At 40.5% G+C, this 25,969-nt stretch overlaps 1 protein-coding gene and 2 long non-coding RNA genes across 11 annotated transcripts in view; 1 reads left to right on the top strand and 2 right to left on the bottom strand.

Moving 5' to 3' along the window:
• Positions 1–9,747, bottom strand: part of BRD1 (bromodomain containing 1) — a 57,045-nt gene extending 47,298 nt beyond the window's left edge. For 3 of the 4 annotated variants that reach the window (XM_064142440.1, XM_064142442.1, XM_064142443.1), the window contains exons 1-2: positions 9,402–9,747; positions 4,327–5,707 (exon numbers count right to left, since the gene is read on the bottom strand). In XM_064142440.1, coding sequence (XP_063998510.1) covers positions 4,327–5,693 — 1,367 coding nt within the window. In that variant the 5' untranslated portion in view covers positions 5,694–5,707; positions 9,402–9,747. Of the gene's footprint in view, positions 1–4,326; positions 5,708–6,672; positions 6,712–9,401 lie in introns of all 4 variants that reach the window. The other variant, XM_064142441.1, reaches the window with a different exon arrangement.
• A 3,185-nt stretch (positions 9,748–12,932) lies between these two features.
• On the bottom strand, positions 12,933–21,082 carry LOC135174839 (uncharacterized). Of its 6 annotated transcripts, none has more exons than XR_010302111.1 (5): positions 20,786–20,949; positions 18,031–18,134; positions 17,376–17,491; positions 16,182–16,353; positions 12,933–13,853 (listed from the first exon to the last, which is right to left on the bottom strand). It is a non-coding gene; the product is annotated as an uncharacterized LOC135174839 (long non-coding RNA). The 6 variants fall into 6 exon arrangements; XR_010302113.1 differs by lacking the exon at positions 12,933–13,853 and adding an exon at positions 13,865–14,313; XR_010302115.1 differs by lacking the exons at positions 12,933–13,853; positions 20,786–20,949 and adding an exon at positions 20,961–21,082 and having other exon boundaries at positions 15,898–16,353.
• A 30-nt stretch (positions 21,083–21,112) lies between these two features.
• On the top strand, positions 21,113–25,578 carry LOC135174840 (uncharacterized). The gene is made up of 3 exons (XR_010302116.1): positions 21,113–21,197; positions 22,171–22,313; positions 25,453–25,578. It is a non-coding gene; the product is annotated as an uncharacterized LOC135174840 (long non-coding RNA).
• The last annotated feature ends 391 nt before the right edge of the window (positions 25,579–25,969 follow it).

The following is a 25,969-nucleotide window of genomic DNA, read 5'->3' as shown; positions in this document are numbered from 1 at the left end:
AATACTGAGCCACAATTTTCCCTTGAAGTTATTAAAACTATTTTTCTGTGCTTCTCTGTAGTACTTATAACAATGCCATATACAATTTTGAAATCTAATCTCAAAAGGCCAAATTAACATGAGCAGAATATAAAGTATTAATCTAAAATTGCCTTATCTGCAATAAAAGAAATCTCACTATTTATCCACTAATTTTTGTCCACTCTGTAATTTGGCCGTTGAGTAAAACAATTGTCAGGAGACAGTTCTTCAGACAATACGTTCTGAAAAACATGGGGGTTTGTTCCACCAAAAAGAAAAAAAATAAAAAGGAAGTTCATGTAACTGGTGAGACCCAGAAATACTGAAAAATAAAAGCATTAGTTTTGATTTTCATAACTGCATTATCATATATAATCATTGTGGACTGAATCTTTAGAGGATCCAAAGAACACTAATTATGTACCTTATAGATATATCTAATGTGATTACATTACTGGTTTAAGCTTCTTTGCTCTGTACATGAAAAATAACCAAAGCCAGGGGAAAATAATTACACGTACAGCATATATTTATATCCCTTTTGCTAAAGGGATATAATATCTGTAATGTTGAAAATCTTAAAGATTATATATTTTATAACCCATGCAATTTCCCCTCACATTTACAGACTAGTTTCACAAAATTTTTAGAGAATGTGAATACGGACACTGGCTTTGCTTCCATCAAACAAATAAATTTTAAATGCCTCTTTAAGCACACAATATTCAAGAGACTACATTAAAAAAATGGGTACTAAGGAATTCAGTACTCAAAAATATCTGAAATCAAGACAGTTCCCACAGCTCACACTGTAACACTTCTTTTTTGTGTATCCATCGTATTCACTGGATAAGGCAGCTGTTATAAGGGACAAGAACAAGCAGCAACAAGGGGGAAAAAAAAGTATCCACAAGAAATGGAGCACAGAGCCAGTACTATGTAATTAACATGGACAAGAAGTTTGATTTAGATTTGTCAGGTTAGCCCTGAAAGTTGTGGGTTCCTAACCTGGAAATTATGGAGTTGCAATATAATAAATAAAAGATAATATATAAATTATTTTAGCAGGAAAACAAAAATAATTTATCTATTACGCAAAATTCAACAACCACACACCATCAGTGGAGTATGGATACCCCAAGAGGAAATCTGTCACTGTCTTTTCAGACAAACTAGCTAGTGACAGCAGAAAGCCATTTTTCTGATGATCATTTGCCTAACAGGTGCTGGCACTGTCTGTTTCTCTCCCCATGTAGAGGTACATTTTGAGTGACCTTTTCCCCTCACACTCTCATAACATAGCTGCTCTGGTGCTTTCCTGAAACATATGGCTTTTAGACTAAACTCATTTTTATCTTTTCAAATGAGAAAATAAAAAAAGTCAGCTAAAATCTTCAGTAGTTTCCTGTTTCAAGAAAAAATGAATGGAATTTCCTATTAAAGAGGTAACACCGCTCTGCAGCCAGAAAGCCTGATGCAAATCATATATGAGTGAGAGACTCATAGATTATGCCAATTGCTAAGCAAGCTGAGAAATCAGCACAGACAGCACTGAAGTCATAAGGTTCTGATATGGCCTACAGCACCTTTGAAACCAAACTCTTAGTTACCGACATTCTAAAATGCAAAGCCAAAAGGGAAGAGACAGAGAATTCAACTGGTCACCTCCTATTATCAATGGTTAAACACTTCTGATCCTACACCCTTTAAACAGTAGTTCACAGACTATTGCCATACAATTAGATTATAAGTGACTTACAGAATTACACTATCTATGTAATTTAACAGTAAAAAGCTTGCAGTATGACACCTGTGTAAGAAATTCTGGTAACTGAAAATGTACAGCGCTCAAAATCATTCAAGGCAGCAGTATAGAAACCTGACATACAGATAAGCTGATGCATTCATGAGCTACAGAAGCTGTACCGAAATGATGAAGCATATTGCTCTACACCAGACTTTTTCGTATATCCTGAAAGTTAATTTAGATGTTTCAAAAAAAAAAAAATTATCACAAATTATGCGTTTTTAAAATGTCCATTTTTCTAATATAGACTCACTATCCAGGTAGGGAAATAGCATTTAAACAGTTTAAACAGTGAGCACGTATGTTTCTTCTCTGATAACTTAAATACAGCTTAGTTACTCTTCCTCAAGATCTCTGGAAAGGTAATCATGTTTCAGCTCCGAAGGAAAAGAAGTGCATTAAAAAACAAGAGAGAAAAGGGATCATTTAAATTAAAACGGCTGTGAAATGATCCACATCATTATTAGTTTATCAGTATGTACTTAACTCACACACATGAGAGTTTTTCTAAAGGAAAATAAAAAATACCAATTAGGCAACTGATATTTGAGTCTGCAGTATAACCACTCTTCCTTTCAGTATGTCCATTTATGTTTCGCTTTTAACTCATGACTATCTTTCTAGAACTAAGCACATTGACATAAGAAAGAATACTTAAGCAAGAATCTCAGATGAAGAGAAGCCACTGATAATAAATTTCAACTTTAAAATAGCTTTAAATTGTGTCCATTTTTTACATTTCTGACATATGTCTTTATATTTCTGTTCCTGCTTTTAATGACACTTGAAAAAACCCTAAACTTGATTATAATGTCCTTTTAGGGCCTGGCTTCTATGAGTGTTACCAACAGAAAGAATAGCCAGGGGTACAACTGAGAACATACATCCTAATCCTCAACTCTTGCTCAGCTCATGTTCTTCATTACTCTTTAACAAAACAAAATAAAAAAACACTACACTACCAACCAGGATTGTCCTAATTAAGACAAAGTCAGATTCCTTCATACAAACTCCCCCATTCCTGACAACAGTACCAGTTTAAGTAATAGCTGTTTACAGTCAACTTAAGCTTCTCTGCAGTGCCTCACTAAAGCACCATTTTGCCAAGCAAATCATAAACAGAGAACTCTGCAATCTATCTGATATTTGTCAACACCATGCAGGAGCCATAGGCTTTTTGTCAAAGCAGTTATTTATATTACCAAAACTTACTATGGGAAAGCACTACCATCTCAAAACATGTATTTATTTAGATTAACTTAGCCAGCTTTTACTGTCCACCATCTGATACTTTCAAAAACACAAGGCTTTTCTGTCTTATTTTTAAGAGCCAGCACTCTGTGAGTATTCAGAATCTTGTCAAGTACAAATAATGAATCTGCAAATGGAAGTAGTGCCTCTTTTGAGAAACTTTCTAAACCCCTCTTATTAAATCAGCAAGAACTCAATTCAGGGAGTAAACAAAGAGTGATGCTGCACGCGTTAGGGAGCAAAAAAACACCTCAATAAAGGCTGTGGTAGTTTAAGGCTGATTGGAATATTCTAATAAGAGAAACTGGTACTTTCCTGAAAATATCAATGCAGAATTTAATAAATTAGATCATTTGTTGTGAAAGAATAATAATGACAAAGTCTATACTGTTCATTCATTTGCTAAGAATTATGAAAAAGCCAATATATAAAACATTTTTTTCTTCTCGTCTTTTGGGGACATGAGCTTTGCCATTTTTTTTTCTATCCATCTGTGGAGAGAGATGGTGGCATTGGCCCCTTCTAGGACCTTCTTTGTCCAGGGGGGGAAGACTGGATTTTTATATAATTTCTAAATTGTATATAACTGTAAATACATGTAAAAATACTTTGTATACATGCTTGTAAATTTAGCTTTGCAGTAAAATACAGCTTTATCTTATTTCCGAGCCATCTGAGCTGGTCTGGAACTTGAGGGGGCAAGTTCCTGACCCACCACACAAAGGCGAACATGTTTTTAGTCCCAATAGTCCAATTTAGGAAAAACTTACTGAAAAGTTACTCTGCCCCACAAGGAAAATACTTCCTGGAGAGTTTTTTAAACTATTTATGTTGATCTTACAGTACAAGTTTATACTTAATTTATGTATGCAAATGTAATTTAAATTTTTGGGCTCTTAATATTAGAAAAAGAAGTTCAGATTCCCAAACAATGTTACCCTGAATTCAGTAGTTAATTCTCAAAAGCACAGTGAATGACAACAACTGAAACACAACATGATTTGGTCTGACAAAAAAAAATTCTGAGAACAAGATAGACCACTTGACAACTTGTAATTTCTCTGGAAAAGTCGCTGCATTTCTAATGCAACTTCACAGAGTTACAGTACACATAATTGCCCTTAATCCTCCAGGTACGGCCCTATGTATGAAATGCACAAAAACTTCCAACCAGTGTCTAAAAGTATTAGTTGAAAATGAACAGATAATTTAAATAAAAGCTTCTTTCACTTGGACAGTTTGCTTACCTCTGAGGGGGTATATAAGGAGCAGATATTGTTGGCATAACTGTACAGGGTTCAACCACTGTTTTCTTGGCTTTTTTTGTCTTTTTTCTGACTTTTGATGTTGACCTAGCAGTTCTGACTGATCCCTCTTTTCTACAAACACCGTTTTTGATTTCAGTTTCTCCATAAATATTTAGAGGTCTCCGTGTGCAACCTGGTGGAGTATGTACATCGCAATAGGCAGTCTTTTTTACAGAGAATGTCGTCCCACTGCCAGTTAGCTCTTTCACAGGTTCCATTTTCATATATAGTCCAGCTTTTTGAGCACACGTCACATGGAATGCAGTATAGCAGTTTGCTTTGTGGCACTGGATGCAGGCACCAACACCTTTCTGTTTACAGAGGTAGCATGTTAACTTCCATCTGGCTGGGGGAATGTTCCTGACACCATCAATTGGCTCAATAAAAACTGTATTGGCAAATCCAACTTCTGGAATCCACAAAGCACACACAACGTGTCCCCAACGATCATCATCAGTCTTTTTAAAGGCACCTCCCTTGTTTGGGCACAGCACACAGTCTACAGGCCGAGAACGAGACTGCAGACAGTGTCTGCAGAGCCACTGGCCCTCAGGTATATATGGCACCCCATAGCATTCCTGATGTACTGCTAAATTACACATATCACAAAATAGAATTACATTGCTGTTCTGACATTCACCATCCATGCATATACAACACACTGCATCTTCATCAATTAAAGACTGATGATCACCCTGTTTTTGGTTCTCACAATAAGACTCTTTTTCAAACCTATCCATAAGGAATTCAAACATATTTTGAGAAACAACTGACACTCCATCACTTTTCCGCTTCTCATTTATTATTTCTAACCATGCATAATCTTCTTCATCCATGTCATATTCAACTTCATTGTCAAGTTCTTCTGCTGACTTCTCAATGAACTTGTAATAAACTGGGGGTCTCCGAGGAGCTGAAGGGGGACTGTACTCAACAATCCGTACTTTTGGTTCTGGAAGAGGAGTTGTTGTAGCAGGTATACCATGTGAGCTCGGAAGAGCTTCATTTTTCTTTTTCACTTTGTTATTTTTATGCCGTTTACTTCTTAGACAAACCGGTGGTCTTTCACTATTCTCCTTATTGCTGTTGCATTCACTCATCTCCTGGGCTGTAAGATCATCTTCTAATATAATCTCTAAAGGATCAAAGATACTGATCCTATGCAGACGACCTTCAATTTCTATTTCAACCATTCTTTGAGCCTGAGCATACGTCAATGTTTCTCGTGTTGGAGAGTGTTTAATACTGCATGGGGAAGAAGAATGCCTTGTTGCCGATACTCGATGACATCTTCCTTTTCTCCTCATTTGGTAATGTTTACCTAAAATTAGAGCAACAGTTAATATTATGAACCCCAAAAAAGTATTTTTAAAAATTAATTTTATCATAGCAAGAAAAAAACCCAAACCTTCAGTTCTATAGCCATCAAGACACACAACATTTTCTAGTATCTTAAGGCTGTGCACAGTTCAATACTATTTCAACTATGGTCCACTTTCTCCAGATCTCCCCTTGAATTGATTAAATAAATGTGAAAGAAAAACAAGTTTTCCCAGCAACTTCTTCCAGTACAATTTGAAATAGCCATGTTAACAACTCAATTACTACAGCTATACTTAAAAGCTGGAAAAGCACACTTACTTACAAACTTGGCAAATAGGTGGTTTGACAGACCTTTATTTGTTTTTCTGCTTTTCCCTTCTCAATTGTTAATGAGTCTATTATTTTCTACATAATGACAAAAACACAGCTGAAGTTCCCAATACAGTATGAACTGCAGTTAGGAAATATTCCACTTGTAAAAAACCTTTGACTTCAAGCAAAAACATGCTCTGTGCATGTACACACACCCTTCTCCCTCAACTGATCCTTCAAGAGTCTTTCTTAGAACAACAGGGTTAGACAAAAGTCTTCCCATTTTCAAATCTGATTTCAAGCTCTTTACTACAAAAAATGTGAAAAGATCATTCCACAAGAAACAAGCCTTCTTTTCACACACCAAAGAACCACATCTAGGACAGGTATGCGTTTAGATTACAAAATTTCTGGCTAAAAGCTTCTATACTTATGTTTTTGAATATTTCAATTATGTTAGTGTTGTGGGGTTCTTTTCTTGTTTTGGTTTTCCCACGACAGTTGAAAAATATAAAAGCAACCGCTAAGGTCAGTTTGAAAAGCTCTCCTCCTTCCTTCTTCCTAACAAGTTATTAATAAACAGCAAAATTTAACCTCAGCAACAGAATAAACTCCTTATATCACTGCCTTAAAGTATTATTAGAGACTCACCACTCCAATTCTGCACTTCAAGTCAGTGTCGTGCAACAGCTAAAATAATGCAACTAGTGTTAGAATGCCCTGCCAGAACAGCAGAGAAATACAAAGATCAAAACACAATGATAAAGACTTAATAGATGCATTTCAGGAAGAAAACAGCAAGGATTGGAACAATCACTCAAACTCCTCCATAAGCATGCCTTTTGTTTAGTCTAGGATGCCTATTTCTAAAGGTGCACCTTCAAAGTACTAAAGGAACTCCTTTTACAGGAAGACTAAATAATTTATGCAGCTAGTGTTAAAACTTGTTCATGAGAAGGTCTGATCTATCTGCTTTCACAAACTGACCTTGTTTTTCCAATCTAAGCTGGTTTTATTATTCATGCGAGAACTGTGCTGTCCATAGATCTGACTTTTACACAAATAATCCTTACATGTTTTTACTTTTTATAGCACAAACACAAAATCAGGTAACAGTCAGTGTATAATTGCGACAGACCTCTGATCTGCTCTTTATAAATAACAAATAAATACAAAAGGTGTCATCTCTTCAAATAAGCTTGGAAGAAATATGTAGTAACTTAATTCTGAAAACAAAAAAAAAAGAGGATTTAACCATATCAATTTCTTAACTATTTAAAGTTTAAATCACTAACACTGCTACAGAAGGTCCATAACCAGAAACAAAGGCATATTGATAATTAACTGAAAGTAGAAGTTAGTTCCTAGTTTCCTGATAGATTTTTATAATCCAGAGGCCAAAGATAACACAATGGCCCTGACTTCAGTTTATTATTGTGAATGAATAATGTAGGATTCCTCTGGTAAAACGCACTGATGTGTCACTGTACAGCAACCTACTACAGATCAGGGTGGTAATTTTAACTTTTCTTTTTATATGTCACTAATTAAGTCATCAGCAAAGAAAAACAGACCATTTACACTACGCTTACCTCATATAATTGCACTTACTTCCATCTAGACGTGGAAGTCTGAACTTTTTTTTTTTAATGTCACTTCTTGTATCTTAGCTGGTTGTGTATCTATTTATAGTGGTTTGTGAGGATAGTGAGAGTTTTGAACAAAACAGAAGTGGTCTTCAGAAATTAAAAAAAAAACAACAACAAAACAAACAAGTGTTACTTGTCCACACTTTAGTATGTAATTTAATGCAGCAGCACAGAAAAATACATTAATAGGATGCAACAAACACCCAGCTGAACTAGAAGTACTCTAGCCAAATTTCACAGAAACTTTTTTATGTGAATAATGTAAGTGCTCTGGAAGACAAAGTAGCATTTTGTTTGGTTTCTCCAGCTTTCTCTTCTTTGAAAATATCCTACAAATATTCCATCTGAAGACCAGATTTCTGCATATCAAATTAATTACTAACAATTAGCTTGTTTCTTCTAGTTACTTATCAGGTATCTTTTTTTCTCTCCCCTCCTACCCCTCAGCATTCTGTAGATCGACAGGTGTGAAGACCGTGGATGTGAGTTTGAAAAAAAATAAACTAAGACAGTTTCTATTCACTATCAACAGCAAAGTTGAATTATTTTAATATAACCCCGCTAGCACTTTTCTGCCTCCTACAACAACTCAAAGACTGCAGGAGATAAAACAGGACAGCTATCCACAGCTTTTATCTTTTGGAATTACACCAAGCTGCTTGGGAAGTCACAACAAAAGTTCGTGAAGGCAACTGCTTGGGTGGAATGCACGGTATGAAGCAAAACGTTTTATCAAGGGGGAAAGTAGCTAAAACCAACAGGAAAAGTTCATGAACGTGTATTTTTTTATTATAAATTTCTTTTACAATTTCTGTCCTAGTTACCTTCCTTCTCTCCAAATAAACTGCCTGTAGTCCCTGGATCCCCTGTTCAATGGAAAAGGGAATTCCACTCCCAATGGACATTTTCATGCAGACCATTAAAGGGAGAGAAGCACAGGAATGCTTTTTAGTCCTGGACAATGAGGGACGGTAAGCAACAGTGCTTACAAGGACACGGGGCAGACACCACCCACAACTTCAGCTACGGAGCAGGAGCTATCCCCTGTGCCGAATGCAAAGAAACAGGGTTCACTACATCGGATCGCCAGAGCTGCTCCCTCCGAGACGGCGGAAAACCTCCGACGTCGTCGGCAGCGCGTTCCCTCCCCCACGCCCCCGGAATTGCGCGGTCGTCCCGGTTACCGGCGTGCTTCCCGCCGCCCCCTCGCCGGCACCGTGGCCCCGCACGCGGGTCCCGCCCACGCCCACGGGCCCGCCCTCGTCGGTTCTGCGCGAACACTTCCTGCCCACGCCCAGGGAGCCTCCAGCGCCTGCACACCCCTTCGCGCCGATGGTTCCTGCCTGGCCACAGCATTCCCCCTCCCGGCCCCCGGGAGGATGGTTCCTGCCCAGGCCCATCATCTCCAGCCCTTCCCAACAGTCACCTCCCTCCCCTCCGCGAAAATACTCGGCCCACAAATATGGCGGCTGACAAAACAGCTCGAGCGGCGCCCTCCCCCAGACCGCTGCGCTCGGCTTCCCCCCCGCACAGCATTCCCGCCCGCCCAGCCTCGCCCCCGGCTGCCTCTCTCGCCCGCGCCCTCCGCTGTTGCCATGTCCAGCCCGTCCTGCCCTTCTCCCTACCGATCTCCCGTCTCGCTGCGGCGGAACTCGGCGCGGCAGAACCCACCGGCCCCCGGCCCAGCAGCCCACACCCGCCGCCCCACACCACCCGCCCGGCTTCACTTACACTGTGGGAGCCGCCGAAGCGCGGCTGACAGACCTCCCGTTTCGCCTCTGCGGCCGACGCTGCGGCCGGTTTAATGGCGGAGGTCCCGCCGGTGCTGCCGCCGGGCCCCGCGACCAACAGTCGCGGGCGGGCTAGCAGTCGCTGAGAGGGCCGCGCTGCTTGCGTCGGCGACCCGGCGCTGGGTGCGGGGCTGCTGCTGCAGCCGGGCGCGGCGCATTCGTGAGGCGCGTAGCAGGTCTCCGTCCGGCTGCGGGCTGGGCGCTCGGCTCCCGGGGCTGAGAAACTCCCCTCCCCCCTCGGCACAAACAATGCGGCTTCACCACAGCGCTGCGCCGACGGGGGGGTTGGGGGGGTGGGGGGGGAGGAGAGGCAGGGAAGGGACGTGAGGGCGCCAGGCACCGCCCAGCCCCGCCGCTGCCGCCACGGCGGGGCGGGGCTTACTCTCCGCTTCTTTACCCGCCTCCGGACGGCAGGCAACTGCGCGGGCCCAGGCGGCCTGGCATCGGATGTCCCGGCACGCAGAGGCGCAGAGGGCCGGGACGAGCCGCGCCTCGGGGGTCACCGCGGAAACAGTCGCCCAGGACGCTGCATTCCAGCCCAGGCCGTTCGGGCCCGGCCCAGAAGCAGACAGAAGTCGGAGCCTCTTCGGGGCGCCCCCTTTGAGGACATTTAAAAGCCCCAGCTCAGTGTGAACGAAACGAGGGAGGAGGGGGAACCAGGGCGGGCCGCGGCTTGTTGCAAAACCAAGGCTTGGAACTACAAGCGAGTGGTATTTATTATTTCTCTGGGGGAAGTCCAAACTTAAGCTTCACACGCAGAAAATTTGCTTGAAAGTTAGCTCTTGCTGGTTTCCGGGTCAGGCTGCTGCTTGTAAATTAACTGGAAATAACCTTGGGTTTGCTTTGTCAAAATAAAAGTTATTTCTGGCTCTCCCAACGAAGGACACCTTTTGTTACATTTTTTTTAGCCAGCCATTACAGCCTTTTTGGAGAGCTAGAGGATTTTGCTGGAATAGGAGGCAGCTGCACTCGGGCTTAAAAATCAACTTTTAACTGTCCCAGACCACGAACACAGTTGCCTTTGCTTATCACACAGAATAAGTCTTGTGTGTGGTAAAAAGTAAATGTTCAAGAGGAAGTATGACTCCCTTCACCCATCTAAAACAACCATCTACTAAGTAAAGCTTTCTTCAAAATGACTTACCAATTAGTCTTTTACCTTTTTTCTATAGTACAACTATGTTTGCCTCAAACAGCAATAAATTTATGACTAAGAAATCATAAATAGATACATGTGTCATCACTTGTAGAAAGCAAATTATCAGGGAGCTTAAGGAACTTTGTTAAGGAAACCCTGTAGAACAGGTAAAGTACTTTCCAACTTTTACACCCACCAGGGACCACCCAGCATCCTGATCTCTTAAGACAGAAGCCATTCAACCAGGTAGCATTTGTACAGCACATGCAGTGCTAGAAATAGATCTCCTGGCTTAGATATGCCCAGTAACTTAATTTTGATAATAAAAAAAATAATAAAGGAGGAAAAAAAAGAAAATATTGTATGAAATGTAGAGGCCATTTGGTCATTGGTGTACTTGTCTATGACAAGTTACTTTCTGGCTGTATTTCTTAAGTGATCCTACCATCAGTGTCAGTCTCAGAACATGCTGATTTAAATTAACATTGCTCTGATGGAATTCTGCATTATGATGGAGATGTTAAGGAGGGAACAGCATACTAAATTACATGTGTCAGTGTGCAAACTATTAAAAAAAAAATTATAAATGCCAAGAAGCTAATAATGACAAAATGCAACTTGTAACAGAAAAGCATGTTGTTTTATCTAAGTGATAATCCACATGTGTACCTGTCCTGCAGCTGTGCAAATGCTTTAGAATTGGACACAAGATTTCCAGAGAACTTGCCAGCGTCCATACTCTCACATATCTGATACATAAGTCTGTCACTTTTCCAGTTTTCTTTTATTCTGTTGAGTGGACTACAGTACTCCATAGCTGGACACCAATAATGCAGTGAACCTTATTGGCATTTGCATCATTTTAACCATCCTTTTATAGTTCAAACTCATGCTTTATTTTCTCTAGGAAGCTCTACTTACATGACTTTTGAGATTCATTTTCTAGGTCTGTCTTGTGCATAGGACATGTTTATTAAAACACTCCATCCATAACAAGTATGGTCCTAAACTTCATGCTGATAAAACCAGGGAGTGGCAGTTCCAAAACTATTTAATTAAAAAGACAATGGTCACATCATTGATTCTCACAACCTACTGACCAAGGACTCAGCACAGTCTGGATCAATCACAACAGTGTGTGACGGTTGCTGGAACCTGATCTCCTAACAGATTTGAAATTAAAAGTGTCTGATCCACATTTGCCTAATGTAGAATGGCTTCCCTACTCCTTGTATTCTCTGCAGGATTTCAGAGAGCCACTGAGTTTCAGGTCCTAGTTCTCATACTCAAAACAGTATCTCCACCTCAAATTACCAACATACAGGCAATGCTCATCAGTGCTCTAGATCCTCTCAATAATTCTCATTAAGAAGGTAGGAGGAATTTTCACTACTGACTGTCCAGGCTGTGGCACAGAATGCATGTCATTGCTCAATATGGTACTTCAGAGTAACAGCACATAGATGAGAGCAGGCTCAACACATAGTTTAGTATTGGGAGCCTTACACTTATGAATAATTTCTTTTTGACCTTGTGACAGGCTACCAGATCAGGAACTTCCACCCTTCCATGTTAAATATTAGTATGTTAGCCCATATTGCTTCAAAATGCAACGGTATGTAGTATCGTCTGGGGCACTTGACCAATCTTCAGCATACACTTCTGTCATCTCACAGATCTGTTTCCTTTGCCTTTTCCATCTCAAAAGTGAGATTTGGTACCTCAAATCAGTATTCTTGTTTTGGAAGGAAGAAACAATTCTACTGTGATGCTGTACAATTTCAAGCAAGTTTGACAGCAAACAGGACCTCTGTCACCTTTTTAGTCACTAGTTCAACATGCATGTGGTGCTTCAGTCTTAGTCCGTCAAAATCTTCACATCTCCACATGGCAGCATCAAGTATTTACTCAAATTGCCATTGCTGATCCATTCTGCTTGGGAGATTTCCACAGAAGAAATGCCTTCTTAGCTGTCAACCAGCTTTTACCTGCACTCGTTATCAAACTCTCAAGGTAAACACTTAGAATGGTTTAGGTTGGAAGGAACCTCAAAGATCATCTAGTTCCAACCCCCATCCCTAGGCAGGAACACCTCCCACTAGAACAGGTCACTCAAGGTCTCATCCAACCGAACCTTGAACACCTCCAGGGAGGGAGCATGCGTAACCTCCCTGGGCAACCTGTTCCAATGTTTCACCACCCTCACTGTAAAGAACTTCTTCCTAACATCTAGTTTAAATCTTTTGTCTTACAGTTTAAATCCATAAGCTCTCAGCCTGTCATTATGAGACCTTGTAAATAGTCTCTACCCAGCCTTCCTGTAGGGCCCCTTCAGATACTGAAAGGTTACTACAAGGTCTTCTCAAAGCCTTCTCTTTTCCAGGCTTAAGAGCCCCAAATCTTGTAGCCTGTCCTCATAGGAGAGGCACTCCAGCCCTCTGATCATCTTCAATAAGTAAGGATCATGTAAACAAGCCCAAAAGCTATTTATCTGCTTTGGCATCCATCTCCTTTTCATTGAAGGATGGAGACACATTTCTTCCCTGCTAAGGTGTATCATCTACATAGTATCATATTTGTTTTTAAAGATTAATAAGATCAACTCAGGATTGCTGCAGCATTTAAGTGTCAACATCAGAGCTGAACTTCTCTGGAGAGAATTCAGTATCCTTCTCTTGAACAGCAGGCTGGTGAAGGAACAAGAGTCATAACGCATGCTATACGTTCCTTAGAAACTGCAATGATCTTTCCATTTCACAATAGGTTTTGTAGCACCATAACATGCATACGTGGGTCTTCTATCGCAATGACAAATCTGCCTAACTGTGCTAAGTCACATGATGCCTCTATATGATGCCTAAGCAAACCTATTCCTATAAAGTTTTTAAGTCTGGTTTTTGCAGTATACCATTTACAACTTCAGATTCATCTGTGCACAACTAATTGTTTACCATGGTCCTCTCATCCTGTAAGGGTGTGCTAGTTTGAGGCTAATGCTTTTTAATCTCACCTCATCATTCATGGTATACGGCACTGGTAAACTACTTGTGGGCTTGACTGTGCAGTGCCACCAGTTGTTCTCAAAAGAAAGGTATCTCCACAACCTCAAAGAAGCCAGAAACAGAAAAGATGCTGCAAACTTACCAAAACACATGGTTTGGTGGTATGCTGAGAAACAAAACCACAACTGTTTATCTTCATTTTGTGAAGTGATGTAGTATCCATCTACCTCTTCTGGTCAGTCTTCACAAACTACTGTATTTAAAGACAAATTTATACTCACTTTGGCAGAAAGAACTTGGTTTGCACACTAGACTGAATGGGATATATGGTTCAAAGTCCTAGACAACAGTTCTAGAAGGAGGATCAACCTTGTAGCTTCAAATATGAAAGCACTGTCTCTTTTTACCCCTACATGTTTACTGAGTATATTCCTTTTTCTCTGGTTATGAAGAATTGTCTTCATTTTCATTCCTCTGATCCTGAAGTTTTAGCTGTATTATGACAAAAGGGTGAGTAAAGATGTAATAATATTGGTGTTCATCCATATTCACCAACTGATAGGCAATCAAAGACTTTTGCTTATGGCCTCACTAGCTCTTGCTTTTTGCACGTACCATCTTTTTCATCCTCAGGATCAGAATATCTATTTATAAAACCAGCAAGAAAAGCCTTTAGGTCTCAAGTAGTTCATGTTCATCCAAATGAGTGTTCACTAAAAGAAAAGTTTTAAAACAGACAGGGAGCTATGTCAATGCCTTTTATAGTACTGATAAACACAAAGTCATTTATCCTGCAGAACTCAAGCTAAATCACTGTGCTTGCTAAGAGATACCTGTGAGTTGCATTTGCTAAGCAATCCTACAGAACGTTATTTATGGGTAATACTTAAAGACCATTTGACAGTGGTGTCTTTAAGCTGTACAGCTGCTATGCAAAGGCCCTCACCCCATTACCATTTGTGGGAACTACTGCTTGAAGCCAGCTACTGCAAGAAGACTGTCACTTGCATACAGAAAGATATATGTTAAGCACCTTACTGAGACATGCAATTGGCAGCAATGCCTACTTCCTGCCTTAGTTACTGATCCTCTGTCTAGCTTGAATCCTTTAATATTGTGAGCTCTTGGGATTTTGCAGTCATAAGATGCTTTCTACCATACGTGCTCATAACAATTTCATGATGGAAGGTGGGGTTTGAGGACACTACAAAGATTTTAAACAAATTAAAAGAAAATCTTTGTTGTTAGAGTAAGAATGAAAGTATATGTAAATTACACTTCAAAAGAATAACAGGGAAAAAAATCCCCAAATTACAAAATGCTGCAGCAAACCCACAAAGCTTGCCTATCTACTCACCTGTAGGTCTCCTAAATAGCAAAACTATCTACTAAACACTATTTTATCAAGTACAAACCTCTGGAAGCAGAGCTATTTGCACTGCTATGTATAATGATATAATGCCTGAAAAAAAGCAGATAGAATCATAACCTGCCCATCATTGCCTCTTTGACATTATTAATCTCCTAGTGTTTAGTTTGGCACCTTTATTATGTTCTTCATAGTAACTCCACTCACAAATGTCTTTATGCAAAGTTCTTCTTGCCATATGACAACTGCCATCAGAATAACCCTTCATGAACAAGCCACTAATTTTCTGGTCAACTCCCAGAATTTCTCCCTGCAACCAGATAAAAATGACTGCTAGTGCAAGAGAGGCAGCAGAAAAGTAAATCCAGGGTTTGGGAGTGGCCCTGGTTATGTGGCATTATTACCTTAGCTGACAAGAGAATCTGCATGTTTAGAATTGGATTGTCAATTCATTTAACTAACTAAGCAAAGATGAAATGTCAGTGGTAAATTGTAGGAATCTAAAAGCAAAACAATAACAGCTACGTGTAAAGTTCTAAAAATATCATACTTGCATAGCAAGAAAATATAAAACACTGTGGGCTAAACAATTTACATTGGATTTTAACCTTTTTTTTTCCCAACACATGCTGAGGAAACCTCAGTAGTAGATAAAGACAGAGTCTAGAAAAGCTAATGCAACAACAACAAAAAAAGCACCCATTTGAACTGAATTTTGTCAAAGGCAGCCACAGTGAAGGAAGAAGGAAGTGTCCTCCACAGAAATCTCTGACACAACATCAATTCAAACATCAGTTTCCATATTTCTAATTTCTCCACAAATACATGATTACTTTCTCTGATAACTCCCCAGTTCTTTCCACTGCACTGGAAAGGATGCTCTACACAGCCTTCATCCAAGCGAAGTTACTCACTGCCTTCCATAAAGTTTCATAATGTAGATTTATTAAATTCCTTAGAGGAACCTCTTTATTCTCAATTCCTTTTGGCAGTATCAAAACTTGCAGGTGTAATGAAATAAAGTATAAACTCCAAGTGAAGTTATTTTCTTAATCAGGCCACCCACAAATGTGGATCTCAGAGAAACAATCTCCAACGTTTTCAGTGACTTAATACTTCAGCTTCAGTGCAACTAAAATTCAATCACCAATGAGACATGAATCAGTTTTAATTACTTTACTACCTCTTCTTCATTTATTCTAGAGGACAAACCTGGTCTGCAGATGATTTAGATGGTATGCAATGGAGGAAGCTTTGTTGTTAGAATCTCTACCATTATACTGCAGAAGAAATCCCAAAACAAACGGGCTCATTTATAATTAAAAACTTTTCTCCTCATTTACACATGGAAGGAGTACAAAGCAAAGCATGGTGACATCAAAATCTGAAGAGGAAAAATAGAAGTGAAAAATGTAACTCAGAAGCAAGACCGAATACACAATATCCACACACAAAAAAAAACCCAAAACAACACCACAAAACAAAAAAATCCTCAACAATCAACTAACAAAAAAAACCCAAACAAACAAAAAAAACCACACAAATAGGACAATCAGACATGGCTCATAGCTTCTTCTCTTGAGAGAAACCTGACTGTTATGTATCATTTAACAAATAAGTAATGAGTCCTACAGAAGTTTGCTTTGCTTTGTCTTAGGTACGTCTATGACCTCAGCCAGTGCCTGATGCTGGCTAAGGAAGAGATCTTCCAGATTTACAGATATATAAATCAGCTTTGATAAATAACATAGCTTTATAATACAGACAGAAACCCAGTAGACTCAAAAAAGGATGCCTAGGACAGGAACTTCGAATGGAGTACTCCTGAAAGATGTATGCCTGTTCCTCTCTTATGCTGTATCAAAGGCAAGTATGACTAAATCCTGAGAACATGCTGTCATATATGACCCTGTAGGTTGGAAAAGGTCTTTAAGATCGCCAAGTACAAGTCAAAAATCACCGAGATGTACGCTTCCTATGTGCTATAAATTCAGTATGATAAAGGGATTAGACAGTTGTGTTGGTAAAAAATAAGGTAACTAATATGAAAACACAAAGCTATCATGGTTTTGGCAGTGAATGGTCCTTAAATCACAATCACCACACAATTGCTCATTTTTCAGTTTCTGAGCATCCAACCTGACATCTTGGATCTGATGAACAGAGCCAAGTGCCCACTGAAATTTATGGGTTGTGTATGCTAAATATGCAAGTCCTCTCCTATATTAAGTGTTCTTAGAAACTGTACCCTTATTAAACTAAATTGGACATCCAATTGGACAGAAGTACTTCTGATCTCTATTTTAAGGTTTTGATCACCAAGTTGACACTGTGTAAGACAGGGTTCTCAAAAGAGGCTAGAGTCTATATAAATAGGAAAAGAGATTGTTTTATTAAATGTATTACCTCAGTGGATGCAAAAGGCAGCAATTCTTTGTGCTTGACTTAAGAACTACTGTTTCTTGACATAGTTTTAATCTTCATTATTTCATATGTAAAATGCACCATTGATGGAGCAGTTGCTAGAGGTGAAGCCAAAGGTTTGAGTGATTCAGTAAAGAAAATAATCTTAACAGAACAAATATATTTATCTGCCAAATTCTGCTAAAGAAGGTAGCAGCAGCAAAGTGGTTAATATTCCCAACACTGGTATTACCAATATACCACTATAATATTTAATGTTTTCATAGGTATACAAATTCAGAAAGACAGAACTACAATTTATCATTGCAGTATAAATGTTGTTTTTACTACTGAGAAAGAACTGGATGGAAGGAGGTAAAAAGCAGATTAAAAGTAACTCCTCAGTGACTGGAAAGACTGGCCATAGAACCAAAAGTTTTGTCTGCAGCAACTTGGCACCGAGGATTGTCTAACAGCACAATATTGACAGAGAAACAGATACATTTAAGGCATATTTTAAGTTCTGTTACAGTAGGAAGGGATATAAAGATTTCACCTAATTTCCAAATGGTTTTAGGCTTTATTATATCCCCCTTGGTAGCTTTCTGAGTTCAGTGTGCACTCCTGTATTGAGAATAACATAGAGCTGGTTACTTACGGTTACTACAGGGCTACTTCCTTCTTCTCTGAACCTGCAACATTTACTCTCCAGACAACCTAAACACTGTCTTTGGAAGCATGCTCTCTGCGGTTTCCGATTTTCTACAAAACACAACAGGGAGCCAGGTACTTGCTGTCTGCTCCAGGAACTGGAGCGAGAAATTTTTTTTTAATATTCATTTACTATCAGATCACTTTTAATTCGTGCCATGTTCAGTGAAACACAAAAAAAAAAAAAAAAAAAAAAAAAGATGATTATTCTCAATATCTGAAACAGATAACAGGTTTATAAAGACAAACAAGAGAAAGCAAAGAAAAAAAATCTTGCAAAGTTAAATAAGGAAGGTCTTGATTTCTTCATGGAGAATCTGTTATTTTTAGACTATTGCTACACTAGTGCTGCTGCATTCGCCACAAGCTGGCAGTCTGGAGCATTCTCTGGGAACCGTGGTTAGTTACTCTTTCCTTTGCTTGTCACCACACCACTGCAATTTCTTCGTTTTATTCTTCATATTCTTTGATTGCTTGTGAGAGGACTTTCCCACCTCAGCTTTGCTTGGATTTGTAATATCTACTTTCTTAAGTTTCTGTTGCATTTTGAAAACCAGAAAAAAAGTTCAGCTATAACACCTGATGTGTGATATGCATCTATAAATTAGATAACAAATCCGGATTGCTTCTCAAGTCACTTAGAAGATAATTGAAAGAAACAATCAACTTTCATTAATTGAAACGCTCACTAACTCTTAAAGAAATTTTCAGAATAGAATGCACGAAAAAAATGAAGAGGTACATAGAGCTGCATACAGAAAGTGCAATATGCAAGCAGTGGGAAGTACAAAGTAAGTTGTTTTGAAATTTACTGTAAAATTTTTAACTATAAATTGGGAAGCTCTTAAAAGTTGTAACTGTCAAAGATGAAGAAAATAAGTTGTTAGAGGCAACAATTCTAATACTAGCAGCCTTTCTGTGGTGTGGTAAGCGTAACTACGCAATTCCAAATAAAATTCAATGTAACTGCTACAATTTTATAGCTCTATAAGAGATGCTTCAGAAGATTATATGTTTCCATTTATTATTATTTTTATTGCACATTATTTAATCACCACATTTTCTTGTCAACAAGCTGGTGATAAAGGCTTCTTAACTAAGCTCTCACAACTCAAACTCTAGCTGGCAGACCTAACCAAGATTAGACTTAATTTTTAAGCTGTCATATTCATATAAATATACTCATAACAGTGAGAATTGGGCAAATCCAAGTATCTTCACCTTAAAAATCACTTTGGCTTCAGTTACTGGTCTCAATTATCCATAGCAGCATTTTAACTGTATCAGTAAAAACATACTGCAAGTTAAAAAGTTACAATATGGAACAAAGAAGAGCTGCCAGGCATAATAGCTACTTTGTTGGGATTCTGAATAGTGTGTGAACTGAAAAACACCTCAATATCAGACTTCCAAAGGAAGCATTAATTACAACGGATTACTTACTTTATGTTGACTGGCGCCACCCATTTAGAATTATAGTAGTATAAACACACAAATACTATACAAGAATGTTCAAGAGCTCGACTATTTCAAATTGAAAAGTAATCAACTGATTTCTTCATATAGTGCCATATATCCACCAAAATGTTACTTTCTCTAACTTTGCTCAATTAAAAGAAATCACTGATGAAAATAACTCAGATAAAACCCCACTATTTGCATAAGCACTCTTTCTCTCTCTAAAGCATCTTAAGCTAAAACTTACTATTGAACCCAAACCAGCGATGTAATTTTTTCCTGTTTCCACTCCCAAAGGCAAAATGCAAGTTATTATAAATAGTGACACTAAAGTCAAAGAAGCAGGGATTCACGACTGCTACTGGGAATTTGACAAGAAAAGTCAAAGTTGCACCAGATCATATTGCTGGCTCTGTAGTAACGACACACATTTAAAAACAACTAAACAAAAAACTCCCAACGAATTAGATCAGTTCGGCCATTTGATGGTCTTGGCTAATCTTTCTCAAAGAATTCAACCACTGACCCACAGCAGAACACCAAAGTGGAAAGTTTTATCCAGAAAAAGTCCAGGATCTCAAGCATATAGTGGGCCACTGCTTTCTTGAAACTACGCAATGCATATCCTTCATCTCTGAACAGCCTTTCCCATGACATACGTAGATCAGGCTAACGTGTTTAAGTGCCCTTCCGAAGCAAACAGCGGCTGCAGGTACAGCCCGGAATCAAATCTAACGCGTGGGAGACCACGTATGTGTATCAAGGTGCTCTTTATAAAGAATAAAAAACAAACAAACAAACAGATTTGTGATTGAACTCCTGAAAAGGCGAGGGCTGTGTTTAGAGTAGCGGTGTACCCGCACTCCAGCGAAGCGATACCCACGAAGACCTCTCCTCAGAGACCTCTTCTTTAAGCAGGCGCGCTGCTCCGTCCGTCAGCCCGATGAGAGGGTGCCGTACATTCAGGCACCAGCTGCCCTGTGCTGCTCGATCGCCAGCCCCAGGCTGCGAGGACAGGAACGGCCACTCCGACAGAGTCGGCCCACAGGGAGTTCGCGCTTCCCACTCCTGGCCTTACGTGAAAAGCGGTGCCAGCTAGGCAGAGACCCTAGCAGTCCCCCGAAGCCTGCCGCGCTGCTGAAAACCCCAGGCCGGTGTCGTCCTGGCACCACTGCCCTTAGAGCCTGGCCACTGCCTCGTTCTGCCATCTCAGAAACGGAGAGAGGTCAGACAAGAGGCCGCACCTTTACAGAATCCGCTTACATCTCATCCCAGCCCCACCTCGGGGACGACGCTGCGGAATAACCCACGACTATAGCCGCCCAGGTTCCAAGCGCGGAGCTACCTCACCACCCCCTGAGCGTCACAGGTCAGGTGGCGGCCATTTTGCGGCCGCAGCCTGGATGACATGATGCGCACCGTGCGTGCCACCGCTCGGCGGTAGTGCCGCCCCCCGCGCTCGGCGCCTGCGCACCGCGCCCCGTGGCGGCCAAGCCGGGGCAGCTTGCTCAGTGCCGCGGCGGCGGCAGCGGCCGAAGACAAAGCGCCCGGCTAATGAATGGGACGGTCCCGCCCGGCCTTTCCTTTTAACTCCTTCGGGCTCGGCCGAGCGGCGGCGACGACCTCTGTCTTTCCCGACGGCGGTCGCTCCAGGAGGTGAGTGGCACCGTTCGGGCACCAAGACGGGGTCGGTTAAGGCGGTCACGCTCGCAGTCCCCGGGACTTAGCGGCCCTCCCCTGCCAGCTTTTGCCTCAGCAGTGTCGGTACCTGCTCGGCCGCGTCTCCGCGTCCTGGGCCCGGCGGCTCCCCGTCCCGCTTGGGAGCGTCCGCAGGACAGCGCCGCCAGGCCGGGGAGGGGGCGTGTGGCGGCGGAGCGGCGCAGGAAGCCGGGGACTAGGCCCGCGGTACTGGCTCCATTGTCTGCGAGGCCCTGGGAGGGGGGCCAGCCAGCCCGGCGAGCGAAGGTCTTTGGTCTCCAGGGGAGCTCGACGCTGGCTCGATTCGCCCTGCAGGCTGTTGCTCCTCACCAGGAGAGGGGTGCTTGCCTGACCGCGCCCCGAGCTCCTTTGGCATTGTGTGCGGGCCGGGCCGGGCCGAGCCGGTGGGACCCGTCAGGACTCCATGCCTGCTCCCACCTGGTGGGGCCGCGCTGCCGGGAGGCTTCGGGAGCCGGGCCTGTGGAGGGAGTGGGTGACCACGTGGCCGCTGCCATCCTGAGCTAAGATGGCCTTAGTAGCTCCGGGGGTGGAGAGCTTGCTGCCCCCAGTAACGGGCAACTGAGACCTGTGACCCGCGAAGGGCGCACGCTGTGGGCCGAGGCTGCGTGGGGACCGGCAGGCGAGCGACCTCCCTTGGGTACAAGCTTCATAGTGGAGTGCTGGGGCCGAAAAGCCTAGGAAATCCTCACAAGCGTTTTCCACTGGGAACGCGGGACACGAGAGGGTCAGGCGCCCGCCAGCGGCTTTGGCGTAAACGCAACTCTTCCTGTGTGAGATGAAGTTCCCAGTCCTGTCGCTGAAGAGATATGCATATGGATAAACTGCAAAATTTAACTGTCATGTACTGCTTTTCTTGTTTTCTGCTTGGGACACAACAATTTTGGTTAAAAATGTCTTCTGTAACTTCTAGGTCTGCACTGAAACGGCTGCCGATGATAGAAACTGTCGGTGTTCTTATGTTTGCCGGATTTCACAGGGTGTCTATCTGATAGAGGTGCCTGCTGCACGTGCAGTCTACTGAAAGCGTAAAAACATACATTAATGCAAAGAAAGGTAAAAGGCCTCTTTTGCGTTAACGTTGATTCTGATTATCTACTAGCGGTTGGCTTTGCAATGTAGAAAAAAAGTCTTCTTTCCCAGTTCTTCTCACTTACGGTTATGTTAGAAGCAGTCTTGTTTCTGGAGGGTATCTTTGAAATTTTACTAATTTGATTTGAGCTGTCATCCTATTCCTAGCATGCCAAACAAAGTCTTTCAAGGTGCCACAACATAAACATACTTTTAAGACTTTCCTTATGTATTGTCTGTATGGCTCACTTTATGTTCAAGTATCTTGCTTTTTCAAGAAAGTAAGCACAGTTCTTCTAAATATTATCTTCAGGAATGAAATATTTCATTTAAAGCACAAGTGTGCACCCTTGTGAGAATGTTCATGGAGTACATACCAGGGGAGGTAGTGAAGTCTAGAGGACTTGACCAGATATCCCCAGGATACCACACTGCTACTAGAAAACCTGTATTCGTACAAATGTTAGACACTATAGTTATTATTTATTATGGAAAAAGCTATCTTACATCTCTTAATTATACATTAAAAGCAGGAAAAAATCCTTTGTGAACTCTTAGACATTTGACTGCCGTCTGCTAGGTTGAAGACAGACAGACAAGGTGCTGAAAGGTTTTGTACATCTAGATGTCTGCCTACTTTGGTAGTTACAGTGTTGTTAGTATCTTTCATCTTCAACAGGTTTTTATTCATGCAATAGAGGTTTTTCATAGCAGCCAAATAGAAGAATTAATTGAGAATAAGTAAAATGAAATACCTGCACTAAGCATCTCAGAGAAAAGTTTTCCAAACATTTGTGTATTTGAATAGCTGTAACTGGTACTCCCTATAGAGCAAAATTGTGTACGATATCCTCAATGATAACATGAGAAGCAAAGTATATAGTCATGTCAGACTAGAGAGGTGGTGTGTTAAGAGTGATGCTTACTGTATTTCTGTTACCTTGTTTACTATGGCCTCTTGCTGGTGTTTCCTCCTATCCGGGCACATTTTAAACCTAGACTGCAAACACCCTGAGCAAGAATTGTGTTTACAGAACAATTAGTGTCATGCAGTCACGGGTGGTTAGTGTGGAGGGGGTCTACTTCAGTACATGTAATACATCACTAAGGTTTATAACAGGTCCTTTGGCAAGACAGAATAATGAATGAATTTTGCACATTTATTTAAAATTACCTGTTTGTGCTATCAAAGATTCTTAGGAACTAGGTGTTACAAAAGGAGTTGCTAGCAAGCTTGTGGGTAATACTTGCTAAATGATCTGACCTTTGAGCCTGTTGTATCTTTTTCTTCACCGTTTTCTTGGAATTTGTTTTCTTCTAATTTTCCATAACCCTGAATACAATAGCTTCTTAAAGGTTTTCTTGTGGAACTGAGAAAGTATGAATTAAAGAATGAAGATATTTGGGGTCATATTGCAAAACACCTTGTTCCATTATACAGAGCCTTTACTGTGAATGGCAGTAAAAGAGATTTTCTTTAAATCCTGTCTTTTAAAGTTTACTTAATTTATAAGAGTTTTCATCTTCAGAAGGAATATGTCACTACTGTAGAGTCACTACTGTAATGTACAATTTAATCAGCTTTATGCACACAGGTGTGATTAGACAGGTAAATTAGCTTATGTTTAGTTAGAAAAAGGTGCTATCGATAGTTTAGTTGAGGATTTTACACAATGTAGACTATACCTTGCAACCCATCATCATAACTGATCTTTTTTTCTTAAGTAGAGACAGTCTTAAGTGTTTGACTAGTACTGACAGAAATTAATGTAATTTTACCTGTTGTAGTGCACAAAAAAGGCTTTTCTAAAGATGTTCTCTGGTGTGTGTCAAATGTACATTGTTTTCTGTACAACTTTGGCTGTTTATTTTCAGTGTACTGTTGGCATTAATGTCTGTCAATTGACAACCAGTTAGTGAGGAAAAAAGTAGTTTCTTGGCCTAAAGGTAGTTTTCAGGTGAAGTCTAGAGTTTAAAGCATACACAACAAGAAATGAGAACAGCTACAGCTTTTGCCATTTTTTCATGAATTTCCACTCCCTGAAAGTGGAGGAACTTTTATCCTAGATTATCTAGTGTGGTACATAGCTTAACCATGGTGGTACTGTTTTTGTTTTGGTGGGTTTGGGGTGCTTTGTTGTGATGAGACAGGATCGTCTGTGAAAGCAACATCGAGGAAATAGCTTAATTTTTAAGGCCTTTATTTTAATTATGTTAACTCAGAACAAACTGTGAATTTTTGATGTTGAACAACATATTGGAAAGTGAAGTATCAGTCTTTCCCATAAGCTAAGTCTGGTTTTCAGTGGATGTTGACACAAGAAATATTACGATATTAACAGTCTTTATTTAAACTTGCAACTTGTCTGTTTAGCTATTACTGCACACTGGCCTTCCTTCCACCTCTTAACTCTTTCTTTTCCCTCTTTGCTTCATGGTGCTATGTAGGTTGAAAGATCTCTGATAGTTCGGAGGATTACTACTTCACTGTTACAGCTTTCTGAAAGCTTGTTGGATTCAGGGTTTTTTTAAAATTATATTTGCTAGTTTGTATGCACTAGAATCACATAGATATGTATTTGCCCTTGGTGTGTGAATTTTTGCACAGAGTGCTCAAATGTTCTGTACATTTGATACAAAAGCCATCTTGAAAATTACAGATGAAAATAGGTGTGGTTTAACAGATAGGACATTTCAGCAATACTCTCATTTTTTAAAAATGTGGAAAAAAAGGTGTTTAAAATCAGTAATGTATTTATCTCATGTGACAATGATCAAAGAGTATGTACTATTTTCCCCCAGATTGGTTCATTTAATTAGTGCTTCAATAATAATACTGCTTACCTGTTGCTGTAATTCTGTATGCTATTTTTCTGAATCAGTGTTTACCTCAACAGAAAATAAGCTCAGATTCAGATAAGATTGCTTTTTTACCAATAAAACAAACAATCAAGCAAACTCAAACATTAATTTGAATTGAATTACATATTTGAAACTATTTAATGATAATCTCTAACATGAAAGACTGGGGAAAAGGAATGGAAAGGTTGTGGGATTTGGGTGTTTTTTTTAAAGGTGTCAGTGAGGATAAAGATGCGTTATTTGTACTCTCTTTTGCCTGTAGTTGAATGGCTCTGGCACTTGGAAGGAATGTGGAAGAGTCAGGTTTGCTTCCCTGTTTTGCCTGAGGAGCTTAATCCACGTCTCAGGAGAACTCTCTGACTGCTGCTGCTGCCGCTGGAGCACTCTATGTTGAGTGAGTCCCTGTCTCCTTGGCTGACACCCTCTATCTGTATTCATTATTTAAATGTTCATGGTAGTAGGGACAGATGAGGTGTCTCATCTTCACAATCAAATTAATCAGCCGCGCAGCTCTGGAGTTGTTTTCACTTAAGAAGGAGTATGGAAGTATTTTTAAGTGGATATGTCAGTAAAAGTTACATAAAATTCCATAATGCATGGTAAGCCAGCAGTCAGGACTTCCACCCTCAAAGTGGTGTTCTCCTCAAGAAACAAAAAAAGGTATTAAAAAAAAAATATATATATGTATCAATTTTCATCTCACAATCTGAATAAGAGCAGTAAGCATTGAGTGGTAGGGAGAATGCTTTGTTGATTTAACCCCTTGCTGATGCTTAATC

The sequence above is a fragment of the Pogoniulus pusillus genome, chromosome 4, assembly GCF_015220805.1.
Source record: "Pogoniulus pusillus isolate bPogPus1 chromosome 4, bPogPus1.pri, whole genome shotgun sequence".
Classification (NCBI taxonomy): Eukaryota; Metazoa; Chordata; class Aves; order Piciformes; family Lybiidae; genus Pogoniulus; species Pogoniulus pusillus.
This window is presented reverse-complemented; position numbering and strand designations above follow the sequence as displayed.